The 14,507-nt window shown below is 35.7% G+C and overlaps 1 protein-coding gene across 7 annotated transcripts in view; it reads left to right on the forward strand.

Annotated features, from left to right (window-relative positions):
* Nucleotides 1-3,454: 3,454 nt before the first annotated feature.
* SLC4A10 (solute carrier family 4 member 10) overlaps nucleotides 3,455-14,507 on the forward strand; it is a 264,790-nt gene continuing 253,737 nt past the window's right edge. For all 7 annotated transcript variants that reach the window (XM_081052804.1, XM_081052800.1, XM_081052797.1 and 4 more), the window contains exon 1: nucleotides 3,455-3,651. In XM_081052804.1, coding sequence (XP_080908930.1) covers nucleotides 3,604-3,651 — 48 coding nt within the window. In that variant the 5' untranslated portion in view covers nucleotides 3,455-3,603. The remainder of the gene's footprint in view (nucleotides 3,652-14,507) is intronic.

Genomic DNA, 14,507 nt, shown 5'->3' on the forward strand with positions numbered 1-14,507 from the left:
GGTTGGTGCAAAACGAATTGCGGCTTAAGAGGTTAAACGTAATTGCAGAAACTGCAATTACGTTTGCACCAACCTAATATCAGTCAAGGAAACTTGACTGTAATGAGAAGAGGTTTGGACTTGGAGAAATATGTTACCTGGAAAGCATTTCCCAAAAAGCATATCCTTAGCCCCTAGCCTCCACCAATGATATATCAGAATCTCCAAGACAGACACATGTAGTTGAACAAAAAAGCTGCTCATACAATTTGAATTTCCTCTTCCCTAGCTTCTGTTCTCTTCACCTCCAGAGTTTGAAAATCAGTGGAGAAGTTGATCCCCAAAGGCCCATCTGTAAAATTCTATGGTTTTGTTGGTAAAAATTCCCCTACCTGGTGATGCTTTTGTTCGTAGAAGTTATTATGTGTAATTTTCTTCTTCATTGGGACTTGTTTAGTGTGTGGATGTATGCTTATATTTTCTCAGGTTATGGGCCTTAAGTCTAAGTTTTTAGAGCTGTAAGATAGAGGATAAAGTGTAAATGAGGATCACTTTCTCTTTTTTCACTTTGTTATTATTATTATTATTATTATTATTATTTTTGGCTAGGCTGGCATTCAACATCTTAGATTGGACAACTTTAGAGATATGGGCTTTCTTTTTTTTTTAATTTTATTTTTTTTTATAGTTTTATTTTATTTTATTTTTACATCCCTCACACCGTGAACCCCCCTCCCCCCATCCACCACCACCCCGACCTCACACCGAGCCATCACATTATACACATAAAATTATAGTTGGCATTCATTAATGTCCAGCCTCTGGTGTACAATGCCATGACCAGGCATCCATAGCATCCCTGAGGTGGTCTCCCAAACAGGACACATGTCCATCGGGCACCCAACAAAATCCCCAAACACTATTGAATAAGTTCCTCAAAGTAATTCTCAAAAAGCCCTGAGGCCATCCTGTGGTCACCAGCCGCCCCCCAATCCCTTCACCTTTCCACCCATCCCCAACCCCCTCCCCCCCGCCCATCTAACAACTCTCGGTTTTTTGTGTCCCCAAAACTGTTTCTGATTAGTTCATACACATATTCTTTTCTTTAGATTCCGCATATAAGTGAGATCATATGGTACTTGTCTTTCTCTTTCTGACTTATTTCACTTAACATAATGTTCTCTAGATCCATCCATGTTGTTGCAAATGATAAGATTTCTTTTTTCTTTATGGCTGCGTAGTACTCCATTGTATAAATGTACCACAGCTTCTTAATCCAGTCATCTACCGATGGGCATTTCGGTTGTTTCCATATCTTGGCTATTGTGTAAAGTGCTGCGATAAACATAGGAGTGCATACAGATTTTTGAATTGGAGTTTTGGATTTCTCCGGGTAGATGCCTAGGAGTGGAATTACTGGATCATAGGGTAGTTCTATCTTCAGATTCCTGAGATACCTCCATACTGTTTTCCATAGTGGCTGCACTAATCTGCAATCCCACCAACAGTGCACTAGCGTTCCCTTTTCTGAGATATGGGCTTTCTTGATCTTTACAAGCTGAATGTCTGCTGTTGAAACTCTGGCTAAGTTCTATTATGCTGGTAGAAATATTAGCTCTAGCATATACTGTGTTTCTCCGAAAATAAGACCTAGCCAGACAATCATTTCTAATGAGTTTTTTGGAGCAAAAATTAAGACCCAGATTAAGGAAGGAAGCTCACCATGGTGACCGTGTTACTTTCCTACTGGCCACAACATGGGGAGTTGGAGAGGAAGGTGGCTCTTCTGTATAAGACCCAGTATTATATTACATTATACTATATTATACTGTATTATATTATATTATATTATACTCGGTCTTATAGTAAAATAAGACTGGATCTTATATTAATTTTTGCTCCAAAAGATGTATTAGAGCTGATTGTCCGGCTAGTATTATTTTTGGGGAAATATGGTAGTAAGCACTCAAGAAATGGTTGTTCCAGCAAAGCACCTATATGGCTTAATAATATATATTGTAGGAAAATATTGATTAAAAGTAATTTAAAAATAATGTCTTATTTTTGACTCTTGGAATAAAGAGTCAGACTTTTTCCTAGTTATATTTCAATTCTTTTTGAACAAATATAAACTGGGTGACTTAGAATTTCCTAATGAGATAAAAATAATCTTTCTGAAGAGAAGATATCATTTTTAATTCTACAAAGTTGTTTGTGATGAGCTATTAATGGTCATTTGAATGGGAAGGGAGCTTTTATTTCATTCATCTGTCCATGGCAGAATGTCAAGTTGAGCCCTAAATTAGTAAATTCCTTATCAGACATGTTGTTATTTAAGTCCTTGGAATCATCAAAATGTGCTGTGCACAAAATTGCCACTCAACTATATTAATCATTATAGTTTAAAAACAAACGTTTTTGTATCATAAAACAATAGAAGTTTATTTTAAAGAATTGTATTGAGAAGGAAAACAGATAAAAGTTATCTATATAATTCCACCTGTGATGAGCATTGTGGAAAATTTTGGTGTGTTGCTGAAAATATTTCAATATTAATTCCTCCTGATGAAAGGTTTTTAAAATCTGGTGAAAAATTCCTTATTTAAGATAAATTATCCTAATAATTCTCAGTCATCCTCTTTCACTCCTCTTCATTTGTAACCTCCATGCTCTTAGTCTGGTGTCCATATGTGGGCTTCAATACACTAGACCCATCATCAATTCTAGGATAATAAGCGACTATTATCACTTGCTTTTCCCTATAAAAGACCTGCTCTAGCTGACTCCTTTTCTTCCATGGATTCATTAGAGAATCCCGTATCTTTCTTTTGTTCAGATTTTTAAGGCAAAAGGGTATATGCTTGGGTTACTCTTGTCAGATCCATTATCTTTTCTAAGTGCTTTATAGTATCTTCAGTGTTGCTACTATCAAAACACTTTCCTTTCCCTGTTATTTTTGTTGGAAATCATAGAAAAATGTATTTTATTTGTAATACTGTATGGCTTACCTAAGCTTCTCACAATTAAAATATTGAAAGTATCTGTCCAATTCTCATTGAGTCAACCATAACTCAAATGTCTGATTTCTTTTTAGTGCATAGTTCAGTCTCACTAAGACATAATTTTGATGTCATCATACCTGTTTTTAAAGACCCCAGGTAGTCAGAGCAGGACAACTAATAAACCTTATTAACGTTATCTTGTTTAATTATGTCTCCTATGAGAATGAAGTGAATTGCCTCAAAGTGTCACAATCTGGCTGAGCTTGTTGGAGTCTACCTTGGACTACTGTATATAAGAAGTTAGCATCTTAGGTGCGATTCTTAATGTCCATTAGACTTGTAGCATTGCAGGCTGTATTTTATACCAGCAGCCAGGTGTGGGCAGTGACACAGGGCTTAGGAAATCTCTCTTACCGGCCCAGGGATCCAAGGCATTCAGTGCAAAACCTGGCCAGCAGCCCGAGTGAGTAGGAGCCATGTGACTCTGGTGAGTTGGAGTGTGCAATTGCCTCCTGCTTCAGAGCTACCTGATCCGAATACTAAGCAGAGCGAGTGCCGGGCTGAGTGTAAGACACTGAAGACATTGCAGAGAAAGGTGCTTATTCCAGCGGCATTACAAAACATGGAGATTAAAGACCAAGGAGCCCAAATGGAGCCGCTGCTGCCTACGGTAAGAGACAATCTGTTGTCATGTAGATTTAACCGTGTTTGCTGCAAATCCTGTCAGGCAAGAGGTCTGCTAGCTAGATGGCAGCGAGTGTACTTTGGGGTGGTGGATAGCTCCCACGACATATGGACAGGGGTCTCCTCCCATCTCGGGTGAGTGAAATGCATAACGCAAAGCACATGATTTTTTTCCCCCTTCTCAATATGGATGCACTAACGTGATGAAATGGCTCATGTTTGCTGCTGTTTGAAAAGATGGCTAGGTTGTAGCAGCAGGGGCAGCTGTGTGTCTCTTCCCTGCCTGTTATTTCCTACTCTCTGTTTCTCAGGCTGTGCAGTGGTGTTTCAAGCCCCTGTAAAGAAGCCCCCTTTTTATCAAATTCCATCCGTGATAAATTTCCTCCTCGTGCCTCATCCCCCTGACAGTAAGGTAAAGGGAATTTGCTGCTGTAACAGCTTTAGTGATTTAGTCTCTGCTGAAACCAGAGGAGAGGAGAACAGAAGGATTGTGCGTGTGTGTGTGTGTGCGTGCGTGCGTGTTTTCTGTCAATCTCTCTCAAAGGGCAATGTGTCATGGTTCACATACAAAGAAGGTATGCATTTTTGGAGATAGGCACACAATTCAGATTTGCATACCTGAAAGGTTCCTGAATTGTCATTTGGAAATAGCCTGTTTATCTCTGGGTCTTTCAGTGGCTTCCCTAGATGGAATGCTTGGGTAAGTAGTTGATTTGTCTGTCCTCTCCGCAAATCTCTCTGGCTGCTCACAGACTTTGTGGACCTTCAGGCAACATCTTTCCTCCTGGAGCAGCTGATGTTGCTGTGTTCAAGGAAAAAAAAAAACACAAGCCAACGGTATTTTCTTACGCAACAGAGATGTCAAATGCAAGCTAGCTTCCAGCCATCTATCAATGCTATCATAGCTCAGAATAGCAGAAATCTCCTCCCTGCACCAAACCAGGCGAGGGGCTGTTCTCAGCTGTGCTACTCAGGTTGGTGACCCACCTAACAGACGAGGGACTGGAGGAAAGCTGTCGATTTCCGTGTCCATTCCTAGGTTTTGAATATATCTTTAAATCAGATAATACCTCATGGGGAGTGTGCAAATTCTGGGACACTGTATTTTTAGGGCCTTACCTATCCAGCCGGCTTAAAATCTGTAAAAGATTCCAGTTTGCATCCCTGAATCCGCTGAGGCTACTGAGCATGCTCAATTCTCCTCAGGACGCCAGGTTTGGGGAGAGAGGGAGCAGGGAGATGGGAAGAAAGCAGAAGTCACCATCAAGAATGGAGCCTAAATAAAAGGCAGGGACAGTGTCAGAAAGGGAGAAAAAAGGAAAGCATGCCAATTAGCCTGCCTGCTTAAAAGTAGAGACATTGCTTTGCTGATGAAAGTGGAGTTGTTTTTACAAAATGAAAGAAAAAGGCTTATCTGCCTTCCCAAACTTGGATACATAAATTAGGCTACTATGGGTAGTCAGAATAAAGGGTGTCAAGTTGTCAGAACTATTGTTCCCTGGATGAGAGAGAAGAACGATACACAAGAATTGGGGAATGGAGATTTAAGGAAGGTTAAGGTATGGGGAAAAGTCATTTTAGGGGAGGGGGTTGGAAGTTGTCCTAGAAAAGCAGTCTGAAGTCACTTTGATAATGGCGTTTGAGTTGTCATTTGTGGGGAACAATTAAAGGGTTTAGGAGCAAATGAAGACTACCTGGAGGAATTTAGAAGAGGATGACATTACTCCGCTAGATGGACAATCAGTTTGTGGCTTATAAGAGCGGATAAAATACAAATTTGACTAGAAAAGAAAGTCTCCTGTAAGTTGATGGAAATTTTTAGAGTCAGAAGTTTGCATTTTATGTGGATAATGGCTAGTACAGAATAGTTACATAGTTTAATGGCAAGAGAGGATCATGTTAGCAGTTCATTATAAGAAAAGTAAGCCTGAGAGCCTAGAAAGGATGCTGAATTATTGGCCTACTTTTATATTTGACAGTATTTTCAAGTTCCTCAATTGCTTTTATGGCTTTTATTTTAGTTCTGAAAACAATCATGTTACTTAAAGCAGACTTCATTATCTTAATTTAAAGATGAGAATTTGTGGCACAGGAAGTTTGAATAACATGTCTGAGGTTACATGGTGATGAAGCCAGGACTGGAATATAGGTCTTCTAAAAGTAGTTCAGAAAAAAAAATGCAGTAGTTTTTTTTTACGTTACATTATTAACCAGGCTTATCATAATCAGGTCCTAGACTGGAGTTTTATGCTTGGAATAGAAGGGAAGAAATAGCTTCAGGTTCTGTTTTAGAAAATTAATCAAATGACTTTGCAAATAATTATATGAGAGGCAATATTTAAAAACAGTCTAGTAGTTCCCAGCACTTCTCTTTACATGCTGTCTGATTGTGGTAAAGTGATAAGCCTTAGTTTCTTCAGTTGAAAAATAGAAAGGGAATGGTATACCTCTTGGGTTTTATAATGAGTAACTGAAATAACTTATGCCAATTACCTGACGTTTAGTAGTAAGAGCTCAATAAAAGTTAGCTGTTATTATCATTATTAATGGAAATGTAGTCATTGAGATTAATTCTAGGTGTCAGGTCTTCATCTCAGTACTATCTACTAAGAAAGAAAAGTGGGGAAATGGACCCTGTAAAACACTGTATGGTGGAGGTGCAAGGTGGGGTTTTTAGTTATAGCTATGAAAACATAGCAGTATGGTGGCAAAGTTCATGAGAAAGGCACTAAAAACCAGGATTAAATGTGGGACTGAAGCAATCAGAGGTAGGTAGAGAAGGAAGAGAGAAAGAAAAATCAAAAGATAGGCAAGTATGCCAAATGAGTGTAATTAATTCTAATTCAAGTGAAAGGGAGGAAAATATTCTTTTTAAACCTCCAAGGTTTACTTTCATTTGGTATATGTAAAGTACATACTAAGGGTATGTGTATAGGAAGCCCTGACATGTTTCCCTTTTCCTCAGTCCTTTTTAGAATTGATGATTTTTTTATTTTTTATTTTTCTACTGGAAAAGGCATTGCTGCGTTTTGTAGGTAGTCACTCTAAGAGTTAGGACATTCAGTTTTTCTAGGCCCGCAGTACAGTCTGGCTTTGGTAGCACCTGGCTGTTATGTACGAAGATATTAGAACAAACCATATTCAAAAGAATTGTTCATTTATAAAGTGCCTTCTACTGGCCAAACATGTTCTTCATGCTGGGGATACAGCTAAGAACAAGATGGACAAAAACTCTGTCCACATGGATCTCACAATCTAGCTAGTTCAGAGATAGGGTCTCAATTTAACTTTTTGAGAGACTACTGTTTTCCCCTCAAATATTTAGTCGCTGTTATAAGCTCTTTGAGATGGGTATATATGGAGCTTATATGTAATAGTAATGATGGTGATACCACTTTAATAATGATGGAATTAATCATCTAAACGTATGAAGCCAGGAATTTAGGATATTGAATATGACTTCAAATTTTTCCATTGATATTCAGTGTTGAATTTGCTTCTAGGAGTAACTTGACAATCTTTAAATTACCAGGCTATGGAAGAGGCTTCTCAGAGAATATTTTTATAACAAATATTTCTATCTCATGCCATTTAATCTTGGGTGATATGTAGTGGGTCCATATTGGATCTCTTCTAAAATTCTGACGTCCTAAAAGGAATTTATTTTAAATTGAACTTACTTATGAAACTGCACTGAGGTATGGAACTAGAGTAAAGATCACTTTTTTTTAATTAGTTTCAGGTATACAAAACAATGTAATAGTTACACATTTGCACCCTTCAGAAAGTGATACACCCCTTCCCCAATCTACTACTCCCTCACATCATATATACCTGTTACAGTTCCACTGACTCTATTCCCTATGCTTTACTCCACATTCTGTGACCATATATATATATATATATATATATATATATATATATATATATATATATAAAATTATAGTTGACATTCAATATTGTTCTGCTTCAGCTTCAGGTGTACAGCACAGTGGTCAGGCATCTACACAGTTCATGAAATGGTCTCCCTAAAAGATCACTTTTTAAAGATAATTTGTAGTATAGGATAGATGGTAGAATTTAGCACCTTTTAAAATGCTAATTTTCCAGATTTCCAAATGGCTCAGTTTATTGAATTGTTTAATTTGTGAAAAAAAAGTTATGAAAAATCTCCGTTATTAAATCAGGGAAAGGAAAATGGAAGTAAAATGTCAAAGTAGCAAAAAGATAAAATAGGTTGGCTAAGTAATATTGGTATTTCCATTTTATTTGACTTGTAATTTAGATGATAGTATGAATTCAAAGAAAACATACTCACTTCATGTGGTAATACATAGGAAGCAAAAGGCACTGTAAGAAATCAATTCTCATTTCTACTTTCATCACATGAATAATTACTCTACAATGGTTAGTGACTGTAGAAATAAAATATATGAATAGGATGCTAAGGTTGGTAACGAGGGTAGAACCTAAAGCTTCCAGTATTAGGTTTATGACAAAAATTTTGAGTTCACATGTGGAAGTGGGATAGTTTATGACAGAGGGTTAGAAAATATGTGGGGCGAGGCCTAGAACACAAATAGAGTCAGAGAGCATGGTCAGAAAAATAATCACGCATCCAGTGGATCATTTCTTTCTAACTTTGGAATGATGGTCATAGATCAACTACAGTGCATTGAAGATGCCTCAAGTGGATGGAGAAATGTAGGTACCACTCTCAACCCTTCTGTGTGGAGAAACTTCTACTCTTCCCTTCTCATACGTCATAAGATACGTGACACTTGATTATTTGGCTTTCTGTGAAGATACCACTTTCAATCTATATAGTAAATATTTGTTGTTTTATTTATTTCTAGATAAAATAAATGTAAATTAAAGTTCTAATACGTTCTCCCACTTAAAAGAATTGTCTTAGATACTCCTTGGTGTGCTGTTCATATTTAGAAAATGCATCTGTTTTGTGGAATCATGTATGTTTTGCTCACAGTAGAACTGTATAGATCAATTGGAGACTAGATTTTAGACTAACTTTTTTATTTTATTAAAAATTTTTTTCTTTTATTGGGGAATATTGTGTTTTTCTGGGGCCCATCAGCTCCAAGTCATTGTCCTTCTAGTTATGGAGGGTGCAGCTCAGCTCCAAGTCCAGTTGCCATTTTCAATCTTTAGTTGCAGGGGGCGCAGCCCACCATCCCATGTGGGAATTGAACCGGCAACACGATTGTTGAGAGCTCGCGCTCTAACCAACTGAGCCATCCAGCTGCCCCTAGACTTTTTAATTTACAGATGGTGTAGCTGGACACCAAAGAGATGAGGTATGTTTAAGGGCATGCCGTTTATACTAGTTAATGACAGAATTTGGCCTAGAGTCCAAATCGCTTGATTCCTAGTTCATCATTCTTTCTGCTATTGTATAGTCCCTATTCTACCATGAACAGCTGGGTGCCAAAATGGTGATGATAATTAGGTAATCTTTGTGAATTAGTAGTAGATATTGTCTCAGGCTCGTGCTAAACAAAAATATCTCTAGTCTTCATAATCCTGAAAGGTTTTTAATGTTATCCAGCCTTACAGATAAGCAACTGAGACTCAAGGTTGAATAAGTTATCTAGATTCACAGAGCTAATATGTATGGAGCTAGGATTTGAAAATATTATTTCTAATTGGCTCGCTCTTTTTGTTTTTAACTTTCTTTTTTTATTAGTTTCAAGTACACAAAAGAATGTAATAGTTAGACATTTATCATTTATATTTCTCACACAGTGACAACCCCCCTCCCTGGCTCGCTCTTTTTAATCAAAGTCAATTAAAAAATAAAAAGGAATCTGATAGTAAAATGGGCTCTCACATCTACCTCTTCAACAATCAAAGTACTATGATACAAGGTGCAATAGGCATTGCAGGCCACACATTTTATGATTCCATTCATATGAAACGTCCAGAATAGGCAAATCCTTAGAGACTAAAGTAAATTAGTGGTTGCCAGAAACTGGGGCATAAGGGAGACTGCTAGTAGCTATAGAGTTTTTTTTTGGAGTGATGGCAGTGTTATGGAATTAGATAGTGGTGATGGTTGTACAACATTGCGAATATACTAAAAACGATTGAATTGTACGCTACAAAATGGTGAATTAAATAAAAACATTGCAAAAAAATTATTGTTTAATTGTTATCATTAACAGGTAGAAAATTGAGGATTCAAATAATCCTTATGTCAATCATATTTATATGAATCCAGAAAAGGGAAAATAAAATATTCATGAAAATTAAAAATAACTTCACACACACAACTCTCAGTCTTTACCACAAAATTAATGTTCTTTGTAAAGATAATGCTGAGGTTGGTAAAGGTTTTAGCAAACTATTTGCAGAGTTTTGGAATATGTCTTCAAAGCTGAGTTGAGAATACATGCCATATAATATATATAAAAGAAGAAGGGAACTATCTAACTTGGTTCAAATTGTTATTTCTACTCCAAATCATCTTTCTGGATTTTTTCATTGATACACTTTAAAGTTTAACATAAGGAACATCAAGCAACAAAATTTCTGAAAAGCTACTTAAAAAAAAAGTTAAACCTCATTTTGTGTTTACAACATTATTTTAAGGTCATTATTGGTCTATCCTCATAAAGTTTTATGTTACTGAATGGTAAGTCAAAGTCCAAAGAAAACATGAATTAACCATTTTATGTTGATTATTATGATATGTTTCTTCTAAGATCTTGTGCTTCTTAAGGAGATTTTTTACATATAATATATGCATGCTTAACATATACATACATATATGTTACATATCGTACATTTCTCCCATTGTAAGTATACAAGTCAGTGATTTTCAGTACATTTACAGTGCTGTGTAACTATCACTACAATCTGTTTTAGAACATTTCATTGCCCTAAAAAGTTTTGTCAAGCCTATTTAACACACACTTCAGGCCCTAAGCAACAATTGATTACTCTCTACTGATTTGCTTTTTGTCTTTGTAAATTTGCCTTTTCTGGAATTCATATAAATGGAATTATACAATAGGCAGTCTTTTGTACCTGGCTTCTTTCTTTTAAGTGAAATGTTTTTAAGTCCATCCATATTGTGGTATGTATCAGAATTTTGTTCCTTTTTATTAGTGGAAAGCATTACATTGCATGGTGTCTGACATTTTGTTTATTGATACTTTATGGTCATTTATGTAGTTTCTAACTTTTAGCTATTACAGATAATGCTGCTAAAATTTTTCATATATATGTCTCCATGTGTACACACATTTACATTTCTCTTGGGTAGAGTCCTGCGAGGGGAATTGCTGGATCATGTAGTAAGTTTGTATTTAATGTTTAAAGAAATTGCCAGACTCTTTTTCAATGATATTGTGCCATTTTACATGTATCAACTGTACAATTAATATAAGGGTTTTGGTTTCGCTACATTTTTGCCAACAGTCAGTACTGTCTTTTTTTGAATAGCTATTCTAATGAGCGTGAAGTGATATGCTGGTTTGATTTTGATTTGCATTTTCATAATGACTAATTATCTTAGCCCATTTGGATTGGTATAACAAAATATTATAGAATGGGTGGTTTAACAACAGAAATTTTTTTCACACAGTTCTGGAAGCTAGGAAGTCTAAGATCAAGGAGTGGGAGATTTGGTATCTGGTACTAGACCCTTCCTGGTTCACAGATGGCCATCTTTCGACAACGTTCTCATTCTCACCTGGCTGCGAGGCAAAGGAGCTCTCTGGGGTCTCTTTTATATGGGTACTAATGGCTTATAAAAGGCTTAATCACCTTCCAAACACCTCACCCTTTAATACCATCACATTGGGGATTAGGTTTTAACATAAGAATTTGTTAAATTACATTCAGTCTATAGCACTAATGATATACAACATCTTTTTATGTGCTTATTAGCCATTTGTATATCTTTGATGAAATGTCTATGAAAATCTTTTGCCCATTTTTCAAATTGGTTATTTGTTGTCTTCTTGTAAGAGTTTTTAAAAATGTATTTTGGACACAAATTCCTTGTTAGAAATATGATTTTGTGACTACGTTCCCACTGTCAGGCCTGGTCTTTTAACTTTTTTAATGGTGACTTTTGAGATATGAAAGTTTTTGGGGCGGCTGGATGGCTCAGTTGGTTAGAATGCGAGCTCTCAACAACAAGATTGCCGGTTCAATTCCCGCAAGGGATGGTGGGCTGTGCCCCCTGCAACTAAAGGTTGAAAATGACAACTGGACTTGGAGCTGAGCTGCGCCCTCCACAACTATTGAAGTCCAATGACTTGGAGCTGATGGGCACTGGAGAAACACGCTGTTCACTAATGTTCCCCAATAAAAAATTAAAAAAGAAATATGAAACTTTTTAATTTTGAGGAGGTACAATTTATCAAAATTTTTTTATTATTGAATATGCTTTTGGTATTGAATCTAAGAACTCTGCCTAGACCAAGGTCACAAAGATTTTTTCCTGTGTTTTTTTCTAGAAGTTTTATAGTCAGCTTTCATGTGTAGATCAATGATCTATTTTGAGTTAATTTATGTGAGGTGAGATAAGAGTCTAAGTTTTTTTTTTTTTTTCCATACAGATACCCAGTTGACCTAGCACCATTTTTTTTTTTTTTTTTGTTCAAAAGACCACCTTTCTCTATTGAATTTTCTTGGCAGCTTTGTTGAAATTTAATTGACTATAAGTATAAGGTTATTTTTTCTGGACTCTGAATTTTGTTCTGTTGATTTATTGCATACCATTATCCTAATACCACACTGTCTTGATTATTGAGGCTATAGAATAAAATTTCAAATCAATAGTATAAATATTTCAACTTTGTTCTTTTTAAAAATTGTTTTGGCTGTTCTAGGTTGTTTGCATTTCCATGTAAATTTTAAGATCTGCTTATTCATTTCTACAAAAAAACCTGTAAGGATTTTGATAGAGAATGTTTTGAACTTACAGGTCAATTTGGGGAGATTTGCCATTTGACAATATCGAGTCTTCCAAAACATGTATGTGAACTGTCACTCCATCTTTTTAGATCTTTAGTTTCTTGTGGCAGTATTTTGTTATTTTATTTGTTGTAGTGAGGATTTCTATGCTCTGTATAAAGGATTACATGAAAATTCCTCAAGTGCCATTTGTGTAGAAGTTCCTATATTAAGCTTAGGCCCAATTCCAAATAGTTCAGGACTCCAAGAGATTTTTCTCAAAGGATGAAAATGGAGTTTAATATACTGATTCAGTGGGATAGAATGAGAATGTATTATAGCTGTAGTCTTTATTTAGTGATAAAATCTTTGTATCAGTATTATCGAGACTTGCTTATTCATCTTGAAAATTATGGTCTAAGAATCTAATAGGCACGTTTTTTAAGAAGAATTTTCCCATTGCATATTGAATGTGTTATGTTGCTAGATTGCCTCCAACATTTATTTGTACCCCTGCTTCCTGCTTATACTGAGAAACAGAACTTTAGACAAGACTATTGCCTCCTAATGGCTATCTTTTTCTTTTTGATTAATGAAGCTTTGATCACAAAGATGATGACCTAGTCAAATTCCAGAAAGCAAATGCCATAAAAAGTAGTTGGGTGTATAACAACTACTGGATGGAATCAACACAGCTCTGCTTATTTCATTTAATTATTGTTGGATTCATACTGCTTCTTTCATAAATGCAGCAGTAATTTTCTGTTGGTATTTAAGCTTCACTGGGAATAAGCCCATTCAAACTCTTCTGATTTGCTCAGAAGTAGTAATGTTAAAAAATGGAAAAAACCTGTATTTAGCAATGTATAATATGTTACTTGAGTACATATCATGTAATTTGTGTTAACACTTCTAGTAGATTAAAAAAAATAGTATTGTTTCCCTCCTAAACAAAGGGATTATTAAAAACCTTAAAATCAAGGATCACCTGCATCAGAATCTTCAGGAGGGCTTATCAAAAACGCAAGTTCTGGACGTTATTCAAGCTTATTGGCTTAGAATAGCAAAGAGGTGGTGCCAATAAAAAAGCAATTAAAGAACTATCTACATGATTCTTATGTACCTCACCATAATGTTAACATCTTACAAGACCATAGTTAATCATCAAACTAGGAAATTAACATTAGTACAATTTTATTAATTAAGCCACAGTATTGGGGTATCATTAGTGTTTCCATTAATGTCCGTTTTCTGTTCCAGGATCCCATTTTGTGTTTCAATATCATGTCTCTTTAATCATCTGCAATGTGAGTTTCTTAGTCTTCCCTTATCTTTCATGACCTTGACACTCTTGAAGTGTACAGGTTAGGTTTTTTCTTTTTTGTAGATTACCTTTCCATTTGTGTTTATAATTATATCGAGTTTTATAACTCAATACATTATATAATTATATAATATTTATATTATATAATATAATTATATATTGTGTTCTCATAATTATATCGAGTTTATGAATTTTTTTTTTTTTGGGTCAAGAATACCACTGAAGTGGTGTTCTCTTCTCAGAGCATCACATGAAATAGATGATTTTTTATTTTTGGGGATGTTAACCAGGATTAGGGAGGTATCTGCTGGGTTTTCCACTGTAACGTTAAAAGTTTCCATTCTGTAATAATGAATATCTTGGGGGAGATACTTTGCAATTATGTAAATATCCTGCTTCTCCTCAAACTTTTGCCCACTAATTTTAGCATTCAGCAGTGAATATTTCCTGCTTATTACCTGTTTCCTGCTAGGTGTTTGCCTAATAGTGGTTTTTCCATTTCTCTCTCTCTCTCCTTTTTTTTTTTTTTTTTGCATTTAGAAATTAGAATTTTTTGTAAAGAAGAGCTGTTACTTCTCCATTTGTTAACTTAT

Source organism: Rhinolophus hipposideros (genome assembly GCF_964194185.1).
Source record: "Rhinolophus hipposideros genome assembly, chromosome: 6".
Classification (NCBI taxonomy): Eukaryota; Metazoa; Chordata; class Mammalia; order Chiroptera; family Rhinolophidae; genus Rhinolophus; species Rhinolophus hipposideros.